Genomic DNA, 22086 nt, shown 5'->3' with positions numbered 1-22086 from the left:
AAATAGTAACTAAAATAGTGGGCTGGTGAATCAACAGTGTGATAAATCCTCCCCATGTTGTTTTGTAGGAAAATCCAGGCTATAGGCAGTGCAATCATTTCTTGATAGAACTCAAAATACAACTGTATAATGCATACAGTGCAATAGAAATAAAGATGGTTTATTCCAAGGCCAGGGTAATACTTTTTAAAATTCTTTTTAAATTGACAACATATTAGGACATTGTTGGTGTTTGCTCTGTTTTTGTTTGTTTGTTTGTTTGTTTGTTTTTCCCCCTGTTTTCATTCCTGTATTATTTATACAGTGTTAACTATTTGATTTCCGATCTAAATATTTCTTATTCTAAATCAAAATCTGTTTTGCATGCATTCTTAATATTTATCAAGACTAGTAAATATTTTTAAGAGGTGTAATGGCATAAAAGTTTTTTTTCTTCATACCTATTTTGGTAATGCAGCACCTTGGATATTCTCCTATTGTCTTGCATTTGGGAGCAGGGGAGGGGGTGAGAGATTTTCTGTGCATTTTCCTTTTTACAAGTGAGAGACCAGAAGCTGCTGGGTAGGGAAAGGTCACGTAACTAACTTGTGCAGGGCGTGTGACTACTGTAAAGACACGTGTGCCTGCCTTTGATGTCCCCTGCTGAGCTGCTACTGGGGATGTCTCAGGAGAAGGAGAGCACAGCAAAGGGTTAACTTCTTACTGTCAGCCTCGGGAAGGCACATTTGCAATCGCTCCCAGTCTTGTCTTCATTTTTACACCTCATTCGCTCACCGCTGCTCTTCACTTCCAGGCAGATCCTTTGACCTAAGCAGATTATTGTAGACGCATGAAGGACACAGCAAGCTATCCGTGCTTTTAAAGGAGGAGATTTGGGCTCCAAAATAGGACACTAAGCTTTTCAGCCTTATGCTGCTTTACCTAGTCAGCATGATGCGGTGTCTCTGGGTGCTTAGTGGACTCCCTTGGAATCGGATGGGAAACAAAAGCAGAAGTGGCAGCCGCTGCAAATGTGGGAGTCTGTGCCATTGAAGGGAAGCGATCGCTAATAAGGGCCTGCGAGACCCAGGTTTCCTTGGTTTCCATGACAGTTATTAGGTAACACAGAAATTGAATTGTCTCCCACAATGCTCTCGAGGGCTAGGGGGGAAAGGGGTGCTCCAGGGACACAGCAGAGGAGTTACGACTTGCAGCAACTCATCACTCTGAGAATGTGAAACTCTGGATTATGATGCCTTACTTCTTTGCTCGCTGTTTCTCATTTGTGTTTTCAGTTTGCTTTGCTTTACTTTTTTTTTTTTTTGATGGAAGACCCTGGTGTATGCTGCACAGTTTCTCAAATAATATTTTCCCCTTTTTATTTAGAGCTGAGCTTGGCAAAGCAAGGATATGAACAATTATACAGGTGGGCTTCTCAGGGGGAGTGAAGATATAAGGCATCCAATCAGGTATTGGCAACCTGCAGCACTGTAGAAATGCCCCTCCAACAGATTTCTGTAGTTCCAGCGCGGGAGACTGCCAGCAATGGGAGAAGTTCAATGGGCAGAAACAAAGAGAAGAGCAAGGAAGTCGAGGTAAGAGGAAGGTTTCAGTTTGATACGGTAGGACAAGTATGCCTTTTGTGGCCAGTTTTTGGCTGCTCAGCAGGATGCAGTGTGCTGTAGATTTACATGGTACACATGCTTGCAGTGTGCCTTAGCACACTGAAGCAATCTCCTGGGAGAACATCTCAGCATTATAGGAAAGAGGAGCATAATGGAAAAAAATAGAGGAAGCTACAAACTGCATTGGGGGGGGGGGGACAGTTTTAACATTTTGATTTATATGCATGCAGTCCACTAGGGCTGACAGGTGTTGCTCCTTATAAGCTGTCAAGTAGCAGTTTCTTTATAATAGGTTGGATGAAAAGTAGCTTTAATAAGATTCCTATCTCTGCTTAAAAACAACGAAATACCTTGATAAAGCCTGCCTTTCTAGTATGCATGTGTTATTCATAGCAGATGTAGGCATGAGCTCTGTAACTTACTCTTTATTATCATTTGAAAGGCACGAACATTCTTTGATTCATAAACATACCAGGGTGTGCCATCAGTAAGTATCACATATCCCGTTGTTCCAGTTAAGAAGATACTGTAGGTTCATATTATATTAATGAATAGAACAAAATATGCAGAAAATCTGTGCAATTTTCTAATAATATGTTTAAGGTTGGAATCTCTTCTATTCTGTATAGGTCGAGCATGCATTGTGTGAGACAAAAAACCCACCAATAAAACGAGACATCCCTCCCCAACCCAAAAAACAAGTAGCTTATTTCTAGATATAGTAGTAAATGTACCTGACAGATACATGCTTTTTGCAAGCATGTTTCTTGTTTCTCTTTTTGTTGTTGTTGTTGTTCCCTGTTGCAGTATGGAAAATAAGGAACAGTTGGGGAACCAAATATGATGTCTTTTAAACATTATCTGAGAGATGAGGGGATAAACTGCATCCCTGAAAGAAGCAGTGTTTTAACTTTTTTTGGTGCCATATATCTGACTTAGTTTTCAAGAAATTATTGAGTTCAACAGATGATTAATACCCCTTACATGCAGAGAAGTATTGGTAAGCTTGCTGACTTTTCTTTTGAGATGCCTTCTTTGCTCAGAATTTGGCTTCTACAAGTTCATTGATTTTGGTTATTCCATTTCTTGTATATAAAGGACACACACAAACAGTGTCCTTCCCTGAAAGCAGTCCGCAGTTGCTTACTGGTAGTACTGATGTCACAGTTGATAACATTTGGAGATCTGTGTTCTGCAACAGAAAACTTTTGTTTTACTTTGTTTTTATTCTTTCAGTGGTTGGTTAAGGATGAAGGTTCAGGTGGAAACTGTTGTTCATGTTAAGACTCAACATGTGAAAAGCAGAACTATGAAACATCACCTTAAGTGCATACAGAAGTATAAAACGTTACCACAGCATAAAATTGCTCTCTGGCATTCTGGTTTTAATTTGGGGATCAGAGTTAACTGAAGAATATATGCATCATTTGCACAGAGGTCAGATGGGTGTGATAGTTAATTTAGCGTGTGGGGAGAAGTGTGGGGCTTCTGACGGAAGAATTTAATATGCTTTTATACATTCCTTTCCCCTTGGGGCTGGATTGCATCATTTCCTTGAGACTCCAGTATCTCAGAAAACAAGGTATTTTCTTGAAAGTTTTGGGGTTTATATAGTATAAAATAACAAAATGGTCAGGTTAGATAAGTTCATGGAAGTTTTCTTTCTTCTAAAAGGAATACTGAAAAACAAAAACCCAGACTTCCAGTACTCCATTGAAATGCAGTTGCAAAGCTGCCCTCTGCTGGACAGAGACGAATCATCCTGCTCCAAGACATGCTTGTCCCTTAAGGCTTATGGATATAATTTATGCAGAGTAAAAACTCCCCAATACTACTGATGGATGTTGTAGATCAAGTGGTATAAAGACTGCATTTTTCACCTAAGCATATGTAAATTATGAAGGTACTTCAGTTTGGTTTATGGAAGTGCTTTAGGAATGGTGAACCAGGCTTTTTACTGCCCCAAAAAAGGTTTCTCAGGCTTATTTAGATAGCTTTCTATCCCTGTGTTTCCTACACAGTATGGTTCTTACAAGGGGGAAACTTTCTTGCTTGTACTCAGTGTTTCTGTGTGTTGGTGAGGTTACTGCTTTTCAGTTGGTTTGGGTTCATGTTATTCACTGATACTGCTTGTACAAGTAACTGGATCCTCTGCCTTTCCACTAGCAGGCAATTTGAGGTGAAAGAGCTAGATGATGGAGTTAAATGGGCTTCCTGGAGGAGTGAGAGCATCCAGATAGTTTGGGAAGATGTGGAAAAAAGAAGTATCTTCTAATTGCTATGATAACAGTTGTTAGGATTGTATGCCAAAGCTTGGTTGTTGCTTGAGAATTTTATGGGATTTCCTTGCAACAGCATTAAAATTTATCAAGAAGTGCTCATCTTCTGTCTAGTGGCGTGGCAGAGCTCACCGCAGTGTAGGGTTTACTAGGTTCACAGTGAATTACGTAAGTTTGGCTGACATAAGAACCTTAGTTGTGTACAATTCATGCTGCAGCTGATTCCATAACGCTGTTCTGTGCTTATAGTCACTCCTAGACATGCTTTGTCTGAAGGTTTTAATAAGGCTCTGTGCACACTTCTGGATGATGGCCAGATTCTTAAGAATAAGTGCCGTATTAATTATGGGCCACTGCACTATTAATGATGTGTAACAAGTGTCCATAATGGATATATGACAAATATTAGGAAAAGCAACAAATATTAGGAATATCAACATGACAACAGTGGCCAGAGGAAGCTTTTTAAAGTAATGTTTCTATGCAATATCCTTTTTGGGAGCAACAACTTTTGTGTACTCTATTCCTGTAATTTTTAGGTTATTTTCCTCAAGAATTAATGGAAGTTGTAGTTAACAAGTGCTTTGGTATCAAATTTAAGTAGGGTGCTTCTTTGAGTGTTGTCTGAAGATTTAAGTGTTTTTTTTTTTCTTTCCATAATAAAACACTGAAAATCCTGAAGTGTTTTATACCACGTTACAGCAGCTCTGCACTACGTTTCCATATACGGGTATAACTCTAATTAGTTTGTTTCACTGATTTTAGGAAGGTTTGACATTCATTAGTGCTACCTGGTTTGGCCAAAGCATTGGACTGAACAACTTGTCCATCTTATTCTCTAACAAATGCTGTTGGAAAAGATTGTTGCAGAAATGAAGGCCAAAGTGTATGGAGTACATTCACAATATGGTGTGGACTTCTTTGGTGTTCAGTCGTTAATTTATCTTTTTTCAGTATTCGAAAGAAGTCATAAGCATACATTGAAATGTGTAGTTGTGTTTTTGTGATGGAGAAAAACACTTTGTTTTCTGTTTTCAGAATAGATTTTTAATAGAAGTATAACTCAAAGTAAATTAAGTCAGTGACCTAAAAATCAAATGACGTCATCAGGCCTCCAAATCTGTGAAGTTTCTGAAAGTGCTGACTTCAGTGCCTTGTGACTATATGAATAACATCCCCCTTTCGTATGGGTGCCTAAATAGTTATGCTGAACCTCTGGTTGATTTTCTTTGCTGTGTAACAAAGGCTAAAGAAATGTATATGTTTTCTGCAGAATATGGTTGATGAACTGCCTGCTCTGCCTAATAATTTTACTGATTTATTTGTGGATGTAGGCTGTGAGGTTCATAAAACAGTCTCTGTTTCCATTGTCTTGTATACAGATGGGTTGTTACTTTGAGGTGCATGAAGAAGTTTCCATACAGCAGAGAACATGGGACAGGGCAACTGAGTGAAATTTTAGAAAACTTACTAAGTAATGCTAACTGGGCATTTGAAAGGGTCAAAGAATAAACTGTCATAACTACTGTGCTAAAATAAACTTGAACGTTGTATGCTCACTGTGATAGGAGTATGCTTACAAAAGCCAACCATACATGACATGATATGGTAGAGAAGATACTACTTGCTGCCAAACTAATTTTTTTTCCCGATGTTGTAGACATTATACCTGTTCAGCTTAACCATTATTTTTCAAAATGTGGTAGTGGAAAATTTATGTGCTGGCTTTGAAAGTATTAATATAATGAACCATTGTCCATGAGAAGCAAAAATTAAGTCTGCTTATTTGACAGTAATCATCTCAGAGTACAAGGCAGTGACAGAAACAAGTCAGTACTTGGTATGATTACCTTTTGCAAGGATTTTCCTTAAAAGAAAAAAAAAAGCCATTGGAACTGTAATATGCTATTAGAACTTATTCACCTGGCAGCATGACTGACTTGTTATGGTGATGATTCTTATCTCTGCTGACCCAAAACCAAACCCAGTATCCTCAAGACTTTACAGTGCTTGATACTCTGTAGTTAGTATTAACAAACAGTGATTTGCCATATTATTGTTGCTTTATTTTTAGTTTTGATTCTTTGTAGAGTAAAAATGATGTTAACTTGCTGGTAAATGTTTTTTTTCTCTTCATGTCTACTACCTTTCTATAGTCTTAATGTATTGTAGTTCTGACAGAGGTGATGATGGTTAGTTTCCTTTACAGAAATTCATAATGTGTAATAAAATGCAAGGGGGAATTTTCTTTATCTTCAACACATATTAGAAATAAGTGCAGCTACATTAGTTATTCAATGTGCCTGCTTAAACATCTTTCCCTTTCCCTCTCAGATCACCACCCCAATGTGTATCATACTTTGAATGACATGAAATTAAATTCTGCATGCTGCACAGCTTTGTGCTGTGGAAGAAACATGGGATCTCTGTTTTTCAGCAAGGTTTTCATGTTCTGCCATCTCAAAGGCAGCAGGACAACAAGAGATCTGCAACTTTTGAGGTTGTAAATGTTATCAGGGAAATACTTCGTCATTTAGGGTGCATTAAACTTGAACCTGTCATATTTGCTGTACTGATTGTACCTTAAAAAAAAAAAGAAGTTAATTTGAATGTGTTGCTCAGCATGATGTATGTGAATTCATTGTGAAGAGCACGTATTTTTTTGTAAACAAATCTTCTCTTCAAATCAGAAGACGGAGACTCAAACCTAATGGTGATTTCAAATGCTGTGTTAGAGTAGCTGATAACATTTACTTTAAAAGTTACAGAGACTTTCTAGCAGACTAGAGTTACTGCTAACATTTACCTTAAAGCTTGTAAGTAGTTTGAGACATGGACATGCTTTTTGAGGGAGAGGTGGTAACTCAATTTTCCTAACAAGAATAAATTGTTTTAATATGTAATCTCACTTGGTAACTGCTTAACTTTAAATTGATGTAATGATAGGTAACACTTTTAAAGGCATATTTTCTTGCATGCTACCAATAAAGTGCTTCTAAATTTATATTAAATGACTTTTGTGGCAATTGTGAAGTACATACATACAGAGATATTTCATATGTGAAGCCTGTTGGTAATTAGCTTTTTTTCACTAAAGGTTTTACATGTCTGTTGCTTTATTGTCTTATAGCCTTTAGTCAAGCATGTAGTCTTATACTCAAGCAATGCATTCAATCCTCTAGATAGGGAGGCACAATATTTAGTGTATTTAAATTTCTTAATGTCTTTGACAACTTTATGCAAAGGTGAAATCAGGGTGACTTGTGAAAATGTCACTGATATCAGTGCTACTAAAATAACAAATATCCTCATGCATTTTCTTTTCTGGATGGCTTGAGGCATGTGATGCAAGGAATAGAAGTTTTAGATTTCCAGGAAATTAATGAAATAATTCTTAAGTCAGATAGTAGATGTTTGTATTTTTGTTGATAATTATCTTGCTTTCTGATCTTGAAGTTTCGTAAGTGTAATTTAACAAATAAATAGATACAGTCATCTATTAACTAACATACAGAAATTTTGTTGCAGGAAATGTAAGGATGTTTATTTTCAAGTATAGCTGCCTGTAAAGCTCCATGTAATTCCTGTCCTTACGAGATTTAATTTTCATTCAACAAGAGATGGGAGGAAGGTTGGGGAGGCATGGGTCAAGCTCCAGCATATAAATCTGCTTACTGACATACTTTGACACATGTTGCTTTTTCTTCCTAGTTTGAATGTAATGCTCCTGTTGGACATGATGTTGCACACAATATATGACAAAATCTCTAACCCTATTTATTGCCAATATTGTATGGTATTTCTCAAAAGATGCAGGAGGTTATTCTTCTTTTCTTGCCATGACCGTGTTTTGGACAACTGCAGTGTTTGCACGGAAATCCACCTGTACCTGCAGTTATAAGACACTTAATGCTTTCTGATGAGGTTTTTCTGTAATTCTGTAGTGGTAATTTTTATTTAATGGTGGAAATGCTCCCAGAAGTATAGCTGTGAGGCAGTCTGTGTAGTTGTCTTTAAGATGCTTTTAAAAGGAAATTCTTACTAGTAAGTCTTCTGACTCCTGTTTGGAACTGTTATTATTTTGATATGGCTATTTAATGACAGTGAGAGAAAGGGGAAGTGTAACCTATTACAAGCTAGATTTGTTCTACTGATTTACTGATTTTGGGTCCTTGTTTCTTCTTCCTTTTTTTTTTTTTTTTTTTTTTTTTTTTTTTTAGTTCTTGTGAATAAAACCCATTTCTTCTGTTATCAGTAAGAAAATAGGAGGTTGCTTGCTGTGCTTTTAATAGCTTACTGTAGGATAATGCCAATTCTTTACAGGCTGCTCTTCCTGATAAGATTACGTAAATGCTACTGGCTGCATAGTATGATTGTCAGGCTTTTTATGAAAAGAAGACAGTAAAAGCGTATTTCACCAACTTAAGTTGCTGTGTATTGACTGTGCATCAAACTGGAGTATCGATTTGAAAATTGGTCTTTTCACTGATAAAGGATTTGAAGCTTAAGATTCCCTATCTCTGTAGCCTGCTTCCTCTGTGTTTACAGCCAGTGCTTACAATCTGCTGAAATGTGTCTTTTGGTGCTGATGAAGTTTGACTGCAAGTCTCATGTAGAAGTTTCTTTTTTTTTTTTCTCATAAAAAAGCTTCAGTTTTTGTTTCATTTGGATTTCCTTCTAATGCTAGTCTGAGATGTTATAGAAGAAACATTGGCTGTATTAAAAAGTTACTGTAATTTTTTCTTGCTAAATTGTTCTTTTGTTTTGTTTTGTTTTTAAGAAACAAACACAAAGTGCCAACAAATCAAATCCCCAAACCAACCAAATAATAATAATAATAATAATAATAATAATAATAAAACATAATTTTCCATTAGTGATTGTTCATCCAGTTTTCAGCTATAACCTCCTATTCACTCATGTTTCATGACTGAATTAGGCCCTGAATTGTGTTGAAATAGTGGCTGTAATTGAGACAGTTTCCCAAATCTGTTCTAGTGCCTAAACCTGGTAGCTGAGCAGGAACTGATTTGGAACTGGAAACAAGTCAGGAAGCCAAAACACTGATCATTTGCTCCAGGTGCCTATCATGCTGACTTCCATTATGAGCTGTGCTCTCTGAACCTCTCTCTCTCTGTTGCCGATGCTTTTCTTCAGGAGGATGGCATGTTGCAAATACTGTTCAAACAAAAATCATCCAGGACAGAACTTAGTCATCAGCAAAGCCAGTGCTCTAAGACTCATTTTGAGGAGTACTCTCAAATCTAAACAGCATTTTAACAAGCAGCTTTCATGGTCTTGTATACTCACCAAATCTTGTTCTCATTAAAAGTGACTCACTGACACTAAAATCCAGTTGATCTCAACTACTCAGTTCAGAAACATCAGAGAAGCTGAAATTCTCTCACCCCGGCAAAACTTGTGATGCCAGTGCTACAGGTGTATCTAGTTTATCTGAGCCTAGCTATCTGAACAAGGAACAATTTTTAAGGAAAAAGTCTATTAAGTACACAATCAGTCTGTACATAGAATTATATAAAAATATAATTTACAATAATCTTTATTGTTCATAATGATGAAAATAATACTGAATTTGACCTGGATTCTATTTCTGAGGCAAAGCAGACTTTCTCAAAGGCACTTTGAATGGAGGTTAATCTAGTGAAAGTGAAAAATCTTTTTCCTATACAGCACAGTCAAAACCTTTCAGCTCATATCATCAGCTCTGGGAGGGTGTTAAGTATGTCTGACATGAGCAAATGGCTATAAGGACATTAGAAATACAAACAGTTCTGGTTTACACCTATGTACACTTCCAAAACTGCTCCTGTGATGTGAAACTTGATCTCCCTGTGGTTGTTGTGGGGCAGTGGTTTGGGTCCACTGAGCTGCATGCCTCCTGCAGCCCTATGCTCATCTCAGTGTGTGGCCCCTGGCCAGCCCCATCCTGCAGGGACACCTTCCTGAGGAACCCTCCTGCAAAATGCTGTTTCAGATGTCCCAGCTCGTGTTCAATGTGCATGCTTGGAAGCTTATTTGTGGTGCTTCTTCCTTGAATTTGGTGTTATTTTCAATAAAAAGAGATAAGGCAAGACAATGTATTGGGAAATGGCATTCGACAGTGTGACCTTCTAAAGGAAGTGCAGCTTCATGCTCAAGGGTGGGATGATTTAACTTTAATAGAAGATGGTTCTTAGGCTACTTTGAAGTATTTTGTAGATCTCTCTGATCTTTCTCTAAGCTTTACATAAACAAGAGTCATGACTCATTTGTTGTCATCCTAAGTTATGGCAGCAGTACCAGTTTGCAGCCACTGGAAGCATTTCCTTGCCCAGAATATAGTTGTTGGCTGTATCTGTATTGCTGAATAAAACTTTTCGGTAATTACCTATACCTTTTATCAAGGTCGCTTATTGCTAAATTTGTCCATCCCTGTAGTCTTGGGTTTATGCGAGTATAGAAAGATGGAACTGTTTTAACAACAGCCATAAGAAAATTGTCTTTTAGAACAAGGAAGTAGATGAATTATCTGAGTCCATATTTTACAGCACTGTCATGCTGAAATATTTTAAAGCAATTATGGCAGTACCTCATTGATTTTAAAGAAGTGTTTTTCCTATTAGAGAGATTTCTTCTCTAGCGGCAGCCTAGATAAAAAACCCACACATGCTGTTTACTGTCATTTCTTGCAGAAATTCTTAGAGAGCCTTAAAAGGAGACTTTTCCATTCTGTACTCTCCCATTACTGCAGTAGCCTGTTGCACTGCCTTTTATTGGTTGGTTGGAGAGTGAGGGTGTAGAAAACATTTCACCATCTTAGTACCTCTTATGGCTCTGAGCAAGAAACCTTCATTTCAGTATAAATTTCAAGTAACTGGTACAGGACCAAAATTAAGTGGGAGAAAGGGTTAGCAGCAGGTTAGGCAGCAGTACTGTGTTAATATTTCAGAGTTTTAACTACTTATGCTACTTATATTTATTTCAGATGCTTGCTTTCTTTGAGAGAAAAATAAAATGCTTGGTAGCATTCCCAGCCATCTGACTTCTCCATTTGTAGGTAAGGCCAGCACAGTGTAAACAATTAATTGGCCAAGACTTGTGACAACAGCATTTTGGTGGTGAAATGCATTCTGTTGGCATGAGTGTTTGCCTTTTTGCAGTGAACTGTGTGCTGGTGAGAAGGGAGCAAAGCGGCTGAGTATGGTACGCCATGTGATGGATGTAGCTATAGAGAACTGAGGAGGCACTGGTTTGATAACTGCTGAAGACTCAACATGTCTGTGTCTGTAACACTGAGTGAAAGGTGCTGGGATCGCATGGGGTAGTGATTGCCTGAGAGCTCTGAAAGCTTTGCTTCTCTCTCCCCGTTTTCTAACCACTTCCATCCTTTCACTGGGAGCACAAGAGAGCAGCAACAGGTGGGGATGTGAGTAGGCCTTCCCAAGCCCTGTGTCAGGGCTGTCGCTGTTAGAGATGGGCAGAGCCAGGGAGGCCTGTTAAAATCCTCTAATGCTGCTGCTCTCTCCTACAGTGAGGAAAGGAGGTCACGACACACATAGGGTTGGCGCTGCTGTGAGCTCAGCCTTGCCTGAAACGTGTTTTGAGTCTCATTAGTGAGGAGTCCCCACTGTAAGCCCCTGGCTGCAGGTAGTGTTGTTGGCCCTCCTGAGCTGCAGTGAATTGATTGAGTCATTCCTGGCTCTCTGCTGGTCCTCGTTAAAGGGTCTGCTGCCAATGCAAAATTTAAAAAGTTTTCACAGATGGCATTATCAAGCTTGTTCTCTACAATCATAATTCTAAGACGGTGGATTTTAAGAGAAATTTGGCATTCTTGCCTAATGAAATAACTCTAAGAATGAGCTTTACACTGTTTACTCTCAGACATCTAATAATCTAAGCATCTGTCACCAGCAAGCCTGGATGGAAAATTTGGAGTTCATTCGAGATATTAATGAAGAATTCTCTGTTCTCCTGAGTGGCTGCTGTCCAGGTGTTATAGCAGAAATATGACAGAATCAGTTTTCTCTCTGAAGCTAATGTAACCTTTACTGTCAAATAGCTAAATGCAAATAAATAAATTGTGGCATGAGTGGAAGTAGTATTTGTATTCGCAGTATGGGTCACGCTGCTGCCATAGACAAGCAACACACCTGTTTTGATAAAACTTGGAGGTATCACTGTCGTGCTTGTTGTGAAAAACATGGTTAACCCACAGCATCTTGCTAAACTATTTTTTTTTCCCAAATTAAAAAGGAAATTCAAAATTCTGAGTATTTTTGACTCATGCAGGGTGATTTGCCAAACTGATTACCCACCTGGTAATGTATGTGTCTGTACATGGGTAGTGTATGCGCAGATAAATCAAGAGCAGGCTCAGTGGGTCTGACTAAGGTTTAACTAAACCTTTTATCTTGAGTGTGACATCTTTTTTCGTCTTTTGTGTATTTTGTTTTTCCCTGGGCAGCTGTATATTAACAATTGGTACTTTCTGGTGTGCACAAGCATATTTCACTTGCCATTCTTTCTGGCAGAACAGCATTTGCCACTGGGTAGCATTGGAAGAGTGGTACATTTAAGAAAGAAATGCTCTACTTCTACAATTAGTCATGTGTTACTCTTTAAACACGACAAAGAAACAAAATCCTTGCTGATGTTCTAACTGTTGTATGAAGTAATTAGTCTATGTATACTTACTTTCGAAATCAAATACTGTGACTGCAAAATCGATTTTATGTATCTTTACATTACAGATAATGAGCATTTTGGTGATACTGAAAACTGATAATGTTAATATTATCTCATGGAAGTACAAGTGGTATTATGTGACAGAGCAGGATGACCAAGTTCTCAAGTTTAGTGCAAATACCTGTTCCCAAGTTTCTGCTATTGTAGTCTATGAGAGAAAACCCAAATAATATTTCTTCAGTATTATTCTGCCTGAGTTGCTGCAGTGATGCTTAGTGCTGAGTACTGGTTCAGGTGTCATTTACAGAAGTAGATTCACTTACTGTGCTTCCCATGATGAAGGAAGAAACAAACTCTCACGGGGATTTGGCTGTCTTTCTTCTTTCGTTATTTCCTTTGCATTTTAGTCTATGTACTGGGGACTTCTTACCAGGTCCATAGATTTTGCTGACTTCTATGATCTAGACTGATTGATTGCAGCTACTTTCAGTATAACGCCTGAGTATTACATTGGGTATAAGGCATTTTTGAAACCTTAAAATGGTTGTTTATGTGATTAAAAAAAAAAAAAGAAAAAGAAAAAAGAAAACACAAACCATGCAAACAACAACAAAAAAGCAAGTGCAACTTAGTATCTGTAGCAGACTAACCTCTGGAAAACTTGATTTCACTTCAAAGGAGCTTACAATGGGGGAAAAATACATTTTCTGCTGGCATGCAGGGAAGTTTACAGTGTAAAGCTTTTCCGGTTTTTGCTGTGATCCTACTCATTTTTCCTCCCTCCAAATTTCTGGTTAAGAATATTGAAAGCTAGAAGAACTTAATAAAGGAAATATCACAAAAGCAAATACAGTTTTCTTGAGGCTCTGTGGCTCTGCCTACTCTGGCAGATTTCAGTGAATTCTCAAGCTGCAAAAAGAGTCCCTTCTGACACTGCTCTGTTCACTATCTCTCCTGAGGACCTGAGAAGTTGATCTGGAAAGGGAATAATGTGCCATGGAATGGATTTGGGACCCTTATTTTGACTAAGCTGATCTCAGTGCAACGTAGAAGAAAGAACCATGAGCATTCAATTGACATTTTTAAGTAAAAGTTATGTGAATATAAATGATGAATATATGAATATAAATATATGAATATAAATATTGAAAATATATTTAAAATATACATGAATATGCCTAATCTTGAACTGTAACACTTGTTTTGCTAGTTTTCTATGACAACTGATCACACCATGCGCTCAGTTCTACAGTGGGATACCAGATAATTCTAGATTAGTTAATTTAAGAAATTTGTGAGGTGTCAAACATCTCTTACCTTGCTAGATTCAATTCCCAGTTGGTATTTCAACTAGATTTTAGCTGAACATAGCCTGAGGTCATCTGACCAAGAAGGCTGAGTTGTGTTTGGACATGAGAGGCAACTCTGTGTGCTGCTTAACTCCTGGTCTGTAGGGACTGAGTCTCCCACCTGCCCTAGGATAATCTTTTGGCTTCTTGTTCTATCTAAAGTTAGGGTGTCGTGTCCCCGCCCAGCCTTTTTCCCCTGATGAGCTGTGGCTGTTTTACGTCATTGGTATCTTTTTTTTCATCTAACTCTACAGATCATTTAAGGTTATTGAGTAATGGGTAGAGGAGGTGCTTTGGCAGTAAAATGAGTTCTGTAAGAAATGTTAAGTCTATTCTATCCTAAGAATATTTTTGGTATGTCATATGGATTGCTTTTCTATTTATTTGAACTACTTGTAGGGCCTTGATAATCCCAGAAGGTTTTTTAATGTCTTCATGCAGCTAACTAGTTATCAAACTTGCCTAAAATTGTAACAAATTGGGGTTGTCAGAGATTGAGTAAAAGCACCTCCAAGGAAACCGTTGGTCTGTATGAATTTTGTTATTTGTGAGTGACAGAGAACCAGAGACATTTTGAAAAATTTGAACCTCTTAAGAAGTCCTGGCCAACTTTAATAGTACAGTTGATATAAAAAGAATTGTTTTGGAAAAACTGGGAAAGGCTGACAGTTTTAGGGTAAAGGACACATTTCACTTTATGCACAAAACAATAGGGAACTTTTACCAGGTGTCCTCATAAAGTCAGTTGCATTTCATATAATGTTAAGGCCACCAAAAATCACATTATGAAATATTGGCCTTCACTTCTGCACCTGAAAATGGTATGTCTGCGTAGCTATTATTTGTCATGCATGTAAAATCATGGATATAAAAACACCAGAGCGTGTCACAATGGAAATCAATTCTAAACACTTTGGGCACTCGATAAATTTGCCATAAAATTCATTTTATGCAAAAGGAAATAAATGCATAGGCTGTAAAGAAGTCTGCAGCAGAAGTGCCTTTAATTGTAAATTTGCGTTTTGTTTTTCTGCATAAGAACAAAAGGATTAAAGTAAAAAGCTTTCCAAAAATTCCCCCTCTGGAGAGCTGAGTAGCTGATAGAAGGTGCCCCTTGACATCAGTGGCCATAATGATCATGTATGACTGTGAGTTTGTACAACTTTTATAACCACTGGGAGTGAGAGTCTGTGGCTTGAAGGTGCTAGATGGGCAAAGTGTGTGTTTCTGTATGCCTGCAAGTCTCTACAGTCTGACTTCTGTACACAGAAGTCTGCCATGTGTCAGAGAATATGGTAATTATCTAACATAATTACTTTTTCCCATTGTTGTGGGCATCTGAATATATTTCTGCAATTGCACTTAGCCTGCTTTTAATTTAAAACTGTAGCTTGAAGAAAGTCTGAACTGATGCATAACAATGAAGGAATAACTCATCAACTAATTAAGAATGGATCGTAAATCCCATTTCAAACATTAAAAATATGTTGAAGTTCGTGATCAAGTATTTAGAATATCTGTATCATTTTTACCTAGGCTACATGGAATTGATGTGTAGGATATTATTTTCAAATATTTCTGTCAAATTACATTTGGCTAATTCTGCTTGTGTTCTTCATGACTGTGTAAAGCCTGTGCCTTCTTTCCTATTTGGCTTTTAGAAATGAAACTTCACAATACCTAACGTACTCCTACTTTTTAGATCTGAAGTAAGAGATTCAGAGGAAAAAGTGTGTACATTATACATGAAATAATGTATAACTGTTAAATGAAGAGATGCAATACAGCATGCAGTGTTATGTTTGCATAATTTTCAGTTAATACTACTTACCACTTTGTCAGTATCAGATGTCTTTTGACTGCACAACTTGAAATGAGAAGCCTATGGACTTGGAAATAGGGAGAGAATGCCCTCTCCTTGATCATAGCATTTGATGGTCTAGTGGCTCCTTCTTCTCAGGAGGATAGTTTAAAATGTGATGATGGCAAAACATAGTTAACTTGAATGATTTTCAAAGAAATATTTTATTGCCTTGTGAGGTCCCCAAGAGTGCAAACTGTTATTGCTATGCATTAAGGATGATTAATGTGAATTCAGGATGGGAAGGTTCTGCACATAATACAGGAATTCTCTAGTGAGTAAAATTATGCATTGCTGTAAGAGAATTTAAGTCGGGGGAGATGGAAAAAAAAACAAAAAGAGAAAAAAAAAAAACTATTAATTGGCATAAAACCACTTAGTTAAAAAAAATGCTAAGAGGATGGCTATAGTGGGTTAGCAGCAATTTCGGTTGTAAGATCTAGGAGACGCATGCATTCTGTAAGGACACACTCACAGCAGCCAAGGCTCCTGCCCCTCTGGCCCAGTTGAGAGCAGTCCCATGGAGGGGGGGCACTTGCTCCAAATGGCTCTTGTGCCTGAGGTATGGCTTGCAGGTGGCTTCCCAGAGTAGCCAGCTGTGCCACCTCAGTCTCAGCCCTCCACATGGTTCCTGGCACCTACTGAGGGGCTCTTTTCTTCACTTGTAACTGATTTCTGACTTAAGTGGTCAGTGTAAGCTGCCAATTGCCTCACTGGTTGCATATTCCACAGCTAATCTCTTTGGACTTTGTCCTGTATATCTAAAGCCAATTAATGGTTGTTACCTGGGTCACTGTGACTTTCTGACCTCCCACCACAAATATGTTACAAGGCTGTATAGCTGTATGACTGCTTGTTGTTTTTGTTCTTATCCATGCATATCTGAGCCATAGAACAGGACAGATTTTCTAATTTAGCAGTGATTTTTGTACACTTCTCTCCCAGCAGTTACCTGTAACCTGTGACAAGTATCTTTGGGCATGTTTTGGGCATGACAAGTATCTTTTGGGCAAGTATCTTTGGGCACATACTTGGGGGGCAAGTATAGTTCAGACCCTGTTGTCTGAGAGGTGCCTTCAGGTATGTTTTACCCCATGGCATACATATATGCAAGTATGTGAATATTGTTTATTTCTTTTAAAGGAGCTCACTAACATGAATAAATCAGCAGATAACAATATCTACAGTTAACGCTGCTCACCAGCTCCCATTTTGAAGATGTTTTTAGTTGCTAATGATTTTGCTGAACTTGAAATATTTGGCCTAAGTGCTCTGTGCTCTCTTTTAACTGCAAAAATTCAAATATGCTGATACAGATATAGCTCTGAATAAAGTAGGGAAATTGTTTGTCTTGTTAGTGTTAAAGATGTAAAATAAAAAGAGGCTTGGAATTTTGAGTCTTGCATGCCTTTTGTCAGTAGTATTTCCCAATTCAGTCTGCTATAACAACAACAACAACAAAAACATAACAGTACAGCAGAAAAAAAATAAAAATAAAATTAACTTTTTCCTCTGACAGTATTTATTTAAAAGAAAAAAAAAAAACTTTCAGAATGCCTTGAGAATACACTCAAAGTTTTCATCTTGCTCTCCACAGTTTGTTATTCAAAAACTTTAAACATGTTCTGCTTCCAAAATGCAAAAGACCATGATGCCATTTAAGAGTGAACAATAAAAATGTTTTTGGATAGGTACACCAGCAAAATTTACAGCCCTAATAAACTGAGAACACATTTGGCAGTCTGATACAAGTTTTATTATATTGCAGTAGGAATGTAATATTGTAATCCATGCAGCAGTTCCTTATTATGAATCAGAATCACAATAAACAAAGAGAGAATACAGTTTTGGTAGTTTTGTGTGCCTTTTAATACTAATGTTTATACATGAAATTTATACTGGTCTAGATAGACAACAGATACATAAAGGTACATTCATGTGTCATTAAAAAAATCCTTTATGGATTCTAAAAACGAGATACTAGAGAAAGAAACCAAATATTTTGGATGAGAAACTAATAGAAGGCTTTAAATCATTAAACTAGGTAAGATGAAAGTTTGTGATCGTATTAGACCTTTACACAAAAAGTAGTTTCGTAAATCCCCTCGGTCCTTTTTCAGCATATCTGATGACAATATAATGTTGATACTGCAAACACTTTCACCATATTCTTTTATTCATAATCACTGTACATAACTAGAACAACATAAAGAAATACAAGCAGTTCTTGCTGAGAAACGTAGTGGAAATTGATGAAGAATGATGAAAAGGATGATGCAGCAAAACAAGCAGTTTATGGAAAGTGGACCCGTTATGGCAGTCCACATAATTTTATATATCTTAGTTTTAAAAATATACATTTTTTCCCTTACATGTGAATGTGTATTTATATGAAGATCCGAAGCACTTATATTAAGCATAGGCTTAGTCTTAGTGAATTTGTTGCTTATTCCACTATTTTGTAAGGTCTTCTATTTTTCCATTTAAAATTAAAATGTTCTCAAGCATCAAGATGTAAACCATGTCATGCTATGACTAAACCATACAGTTACTGTCCTAATTCCATTCTGCATAGGGCTGCACTCCTTATCTCATTGTTGCTCATAAAGTAGCAGTGAAAGCAGCTCAATTTTCTTCTCCAAACAAGGTAAGTGGAGCCCTGGCTCATTATGCTTGCATGAATATACAGTCAGTATGGTACAAAGTTACAGAGCAGAAAAGTGTGTGTCCAGCTAATGCAGAACTCTGTTTCTGCGGCCTCTCCAAGAGCACCAAAGTCTACTGAAGTTGTTTGATAGGTGTGTTCTGGACTACAGCCCTGAAATCTATACCTGAACTAAGATAACAGAATAACAAATCAAAAGAATAAGCTGGGCCTGGGGTAGTGAAGATAGAAGGGCATCATTTGACTTGGTATAGCTAAATTAAGTAACTGTACTGACTTGGTATAACTGACTTCATATAGTTAAGTAACTGTACCCTGTTTTCAGGAACTGATGTGAGTTAGGCTCTGCTGGGCCAAATATTTTGGTGCCCAAATACCTTTAACTGCTCTGATGGAGGTTTAGGTACTGAATCTCTTTAAAAACCTTGAGTCTGTAGCATAGCCATAGGGATTTAGAGATGCTTCATATCACTGTGTAGTTAAAGGGACAGATTTTGTGTTTTCTTTTCCTTTTTATAAAGTAATGAAGTACATTCAGTAGAGATGTTCTTCAAGCTTGACAATACTCTTGGTGTTTGCTAGAATTTTGCAACCAGAGAGCAGGAATAGGGCAAAATAATGGAGGAAAGTAATGCTTGTTAGGATGCTAAGTTCTTCATTTCAAGGTTACTCTGATACATATTTGCTTCGTTGTTGAAGAAGTAGTTCAGAATGTATATTGTATATTGAAGGGGCATATTGAAAGGATTTTATAAGCAGGAAAAACAGTAAGAACCGATTCTAATTGGTCTGTGGTAGCATATTTCCAAGAAACGAGATTAGATGTAATTATCTTGGGAGGTTAGGCAACCCTCTTATCCCCATTAGTGTACTTACATAATACATATTTTAATACCATCTCACAGTAAGGCTACTGGTAAACCATATGAGATAGGCAGATACCTGGTGCTGCCTTTTCTTTCTAAAAGTCTCAGAAGAGATATCACCGTTCCTGGAAATACGGTTTTCTTCCTTGTCTTCTTTTTGACGTAGCTTGTTATGAACAGTTGTAATTTTCCCTTGGCTTAGCCTCAGGTATTTGGTTATTCTAAAATAAGGTGCTGTGAGTAGCTGATTTTTTACTTCCCTTAGAAAGAGGATTGCACAGCTGATGATACCTGGTCAATCTGCTGGTAGATATCAGCAGTAGGAAGAGAAGTAGCACGATTTCATTTTTTTTCTGTAGTTGAAGAGAAGTGAACTTCTGGACAAAAACTGATACAAAAGGGAGGGGTATTGCATGTTGAAAGTCCCATACTAATTGTGGATTTTCCGTTTGATGTTAACTTTTACAAGGTGAATTTTACAGTATTATTCATGAAAGAGCAGATTAGAATCCTGCATTCGGCAACCCCCTCAGTTAATCATGTATGTGAGCACAGCCCTTACTAGTAGTGCATGAAAAAGGAGAGCATTGTCTCCATGCAGTATGGTTAGACATGTGTGAACTTTCTGATGTGTCTTTCAGTGGCTCAGTGGAAGATTTTGTTTTTCCCCTATCCTTATTTGTGTGAGTTTCAATGTCAGTTTTAATGATCTTACAAAGACAATTGCAAGTACTGTTTCCTTTTGTTTCAGATTTCTTGCTAGTATTTAACCTGTTCAGAAACTCTTGTGTTTTTTTTTTTTGTTTGTTTTGTTTTTGTTTTTTCAAGTCCGAATAATTTAGAAGGATAGGCTTCTGGAAAAAGGCTTTGGGTATAAAATAAGGTTACGAGAACCACTACCTGGCATTCAGGCATAGAATTGTTTTTGTTTGGGTTGTACACTTCAGACTATGTATTTTCTTGACTTTCTGCTTGATACTTTCTGAAATGGCTAATGGCCAATGTACTGAAAAAGATGCTATTAAGATGAATCCTTCCTGATGATGAAGGACTAATTGAAGCCTTTTCTGATATAAAAAAAAAACAAACACAACAACACAACCTGTGACCACACACACAAAAAGTCCACACAGTCAAAACTTAAAGAATCAAATTTGCTGCATTTCATTGTTTCTTAGCACTTTTCAGTAATCCCACGACACCTTTGAGTGCCTATTTGAAAAGCAGTTCATGGGCATGCAGTCTTCTGTGATGGGTTCTTCCCATTTTTATTCATAAACAGAAAGGTGGTTTCCACCCCCACTAAACTCTGTGCAAGCTAAAGTTATTTTGAGCAGTCTGCACTGGCAGAGGATCAACCATTAACATTTAATGCCTTTACAGCTTTCACCTTTACAACTTTGGCATGCTTAGTTTCATAAGGAGAAGTGCTGAAATCCAGAATCTTTACTGTGACATAATTATCTTGACTTTTGTATGCATTGTGGAAATAGGTGTGCTTGTTTAAGAAGCGGTTGGATCCTTCTGGAACAGGACCAAACCTTTAAAACCAGCTGGCCAAGAGGGCCAGCAGCATCCCAGCCTGTATCAGAAGTAGCATGGCTAGCAGGATGAGGGAAGTGATTGTCCCCCTGTAGTCAGCTCTGGTGAGGCTGCACCTTGAGTCCTGTGCTCAGTTTTGGGCCCCTCGCTACCAGGAGGACAGCGAGGTGCTCAGGCATGGGCAGAGAAGAGCAACAAAGCTGGTTGCTCAGACAGGATTGGGAATTTCTTCAGCTTGTCTAATTTTAGTGTAAGGGCAGTGGGACTTCTTGTCTGGCAAAACATTGGAATTTGTATTTAGTTCTAGGCTGTGATTTCTAAGAAAAACAATATTTTCCCCCCCAAAAAAGAAAGTCTCAGATATTACAGTGGATCAATGTTTGCAGTATTTGGAGCTACTGCATTTATTGCTTCAGAATACAATACTTCTTGTATGTGTTGGAAGCTCTCAAAAGATGTTACAAATAAACCTTTTGGAACACCACTACACGGCATTTATTTCAACACTCCCTCCCTTTGATTTCAACATGTTTGTATTAAATTTTTCAAAAAGAGAAGTTCTGTCTTGGTTAGTAGTTCCTCTCTTTCTTAAGGGACAAAGTACAGAAATATCTGAAAATACTATTCTGAATGGTTAAAACCAGTTAAAAGTGCTATACCCTCTCAGTCAATTGCTTAGCTTTTGCTCTGAGGTCAGTACGGGCTGTGAGTAGGGCACATTGGCATATGTGAGCAGATGAGCAGAAGTCCAAACTCAGAGCTTACCTGCAGTTGTTCCTCCATGTGTAGGGATGATACAGGCATTTCTATGTTTTCCTTAGTGTTATGCAGCCTGTACCTGCCCAAACCCTTAGCTGTGACATCTTATGCACATCTATCACACAACACTTCCTTGTTGTTTCACAAATCTCTTATTTCAACCCCAAGTTTTGTGTTTTATTTGACTTTAAGCTCTTGTGGAGTGCCACCAACTTTTGAACTTGGAACAGAGTTCCTTATTTTTTATTCTTGTTCATTACTTTTAATGTTAAAACGGAAGATGACACAAAGCACTAGTCTTGGTTCTATACTTTGTGTGCAATTAATGTTGCTTTACTAAATTCCAGGCACTTTCATCTGTGTGAGGAACACTAGAATTGCAAAGCTACGAAGAGAGAACATTGTGTAGCTTGTTTTAGATGACACATGAGAAGACAGGAGCTTCTCTTCAGAGCCTTGGCTGATATGGCAGCATT

At 37.6% G+C, this 22086-nt stretch overlaps 1 protein-coding gene across 16 annotated transcripts in view; it reads left to right on the top strand.

The window, feature by feature from the left end:
• The window catches only part of MARCHF1 (membrane associated ring-CH-type finger 1), a 296342-nt gene that overhangs the window by 159827 nt on the left and 114429 nt on the right, over window positions 1–22086 (top strand). For 4 of the 16 annotated variants that reach the window (XM_068681133.1, XM_068681132.1, XM_068681134.1 and 1 more), the window contains one exon: window positions 1366–1574. The exons of 10 other annotated variants lie outside the window; for them this stretch is intronic. In XM_068681133.1, coding sequence (XP_068537234.1) covers window positions 1476–1574 — 99 coding nt within the window. In that variant the 5' untranslated portion in view covers window positions 1366–1475. Of the gene's footprint in view, window positions 1–1365; window positions 1575–22086 lie in introns of those variants that run through there. 2 more of the 16 variants (XM_068681131.1, XM_068681130.1) reach the window with 2 other exon arrangements.

This window comes from Anas acuta, chromosome 4 (assembly GCF_963932015.1).
Source record: "Anas acuta chromosome 4, bAnaAcu1.1, whole genome shotgun sequence".
Lineage (NCBI taxonomy): Eukaryota > Metazoa > Chordata > Aves > Anseriformes > Anatidae > Anas > Anas acuta.
The sequence above is the reverse complement of the archived record's forward strand: the minus strand, read 5'-3'. Positions and strand labels throughout refer to the sequence as shown.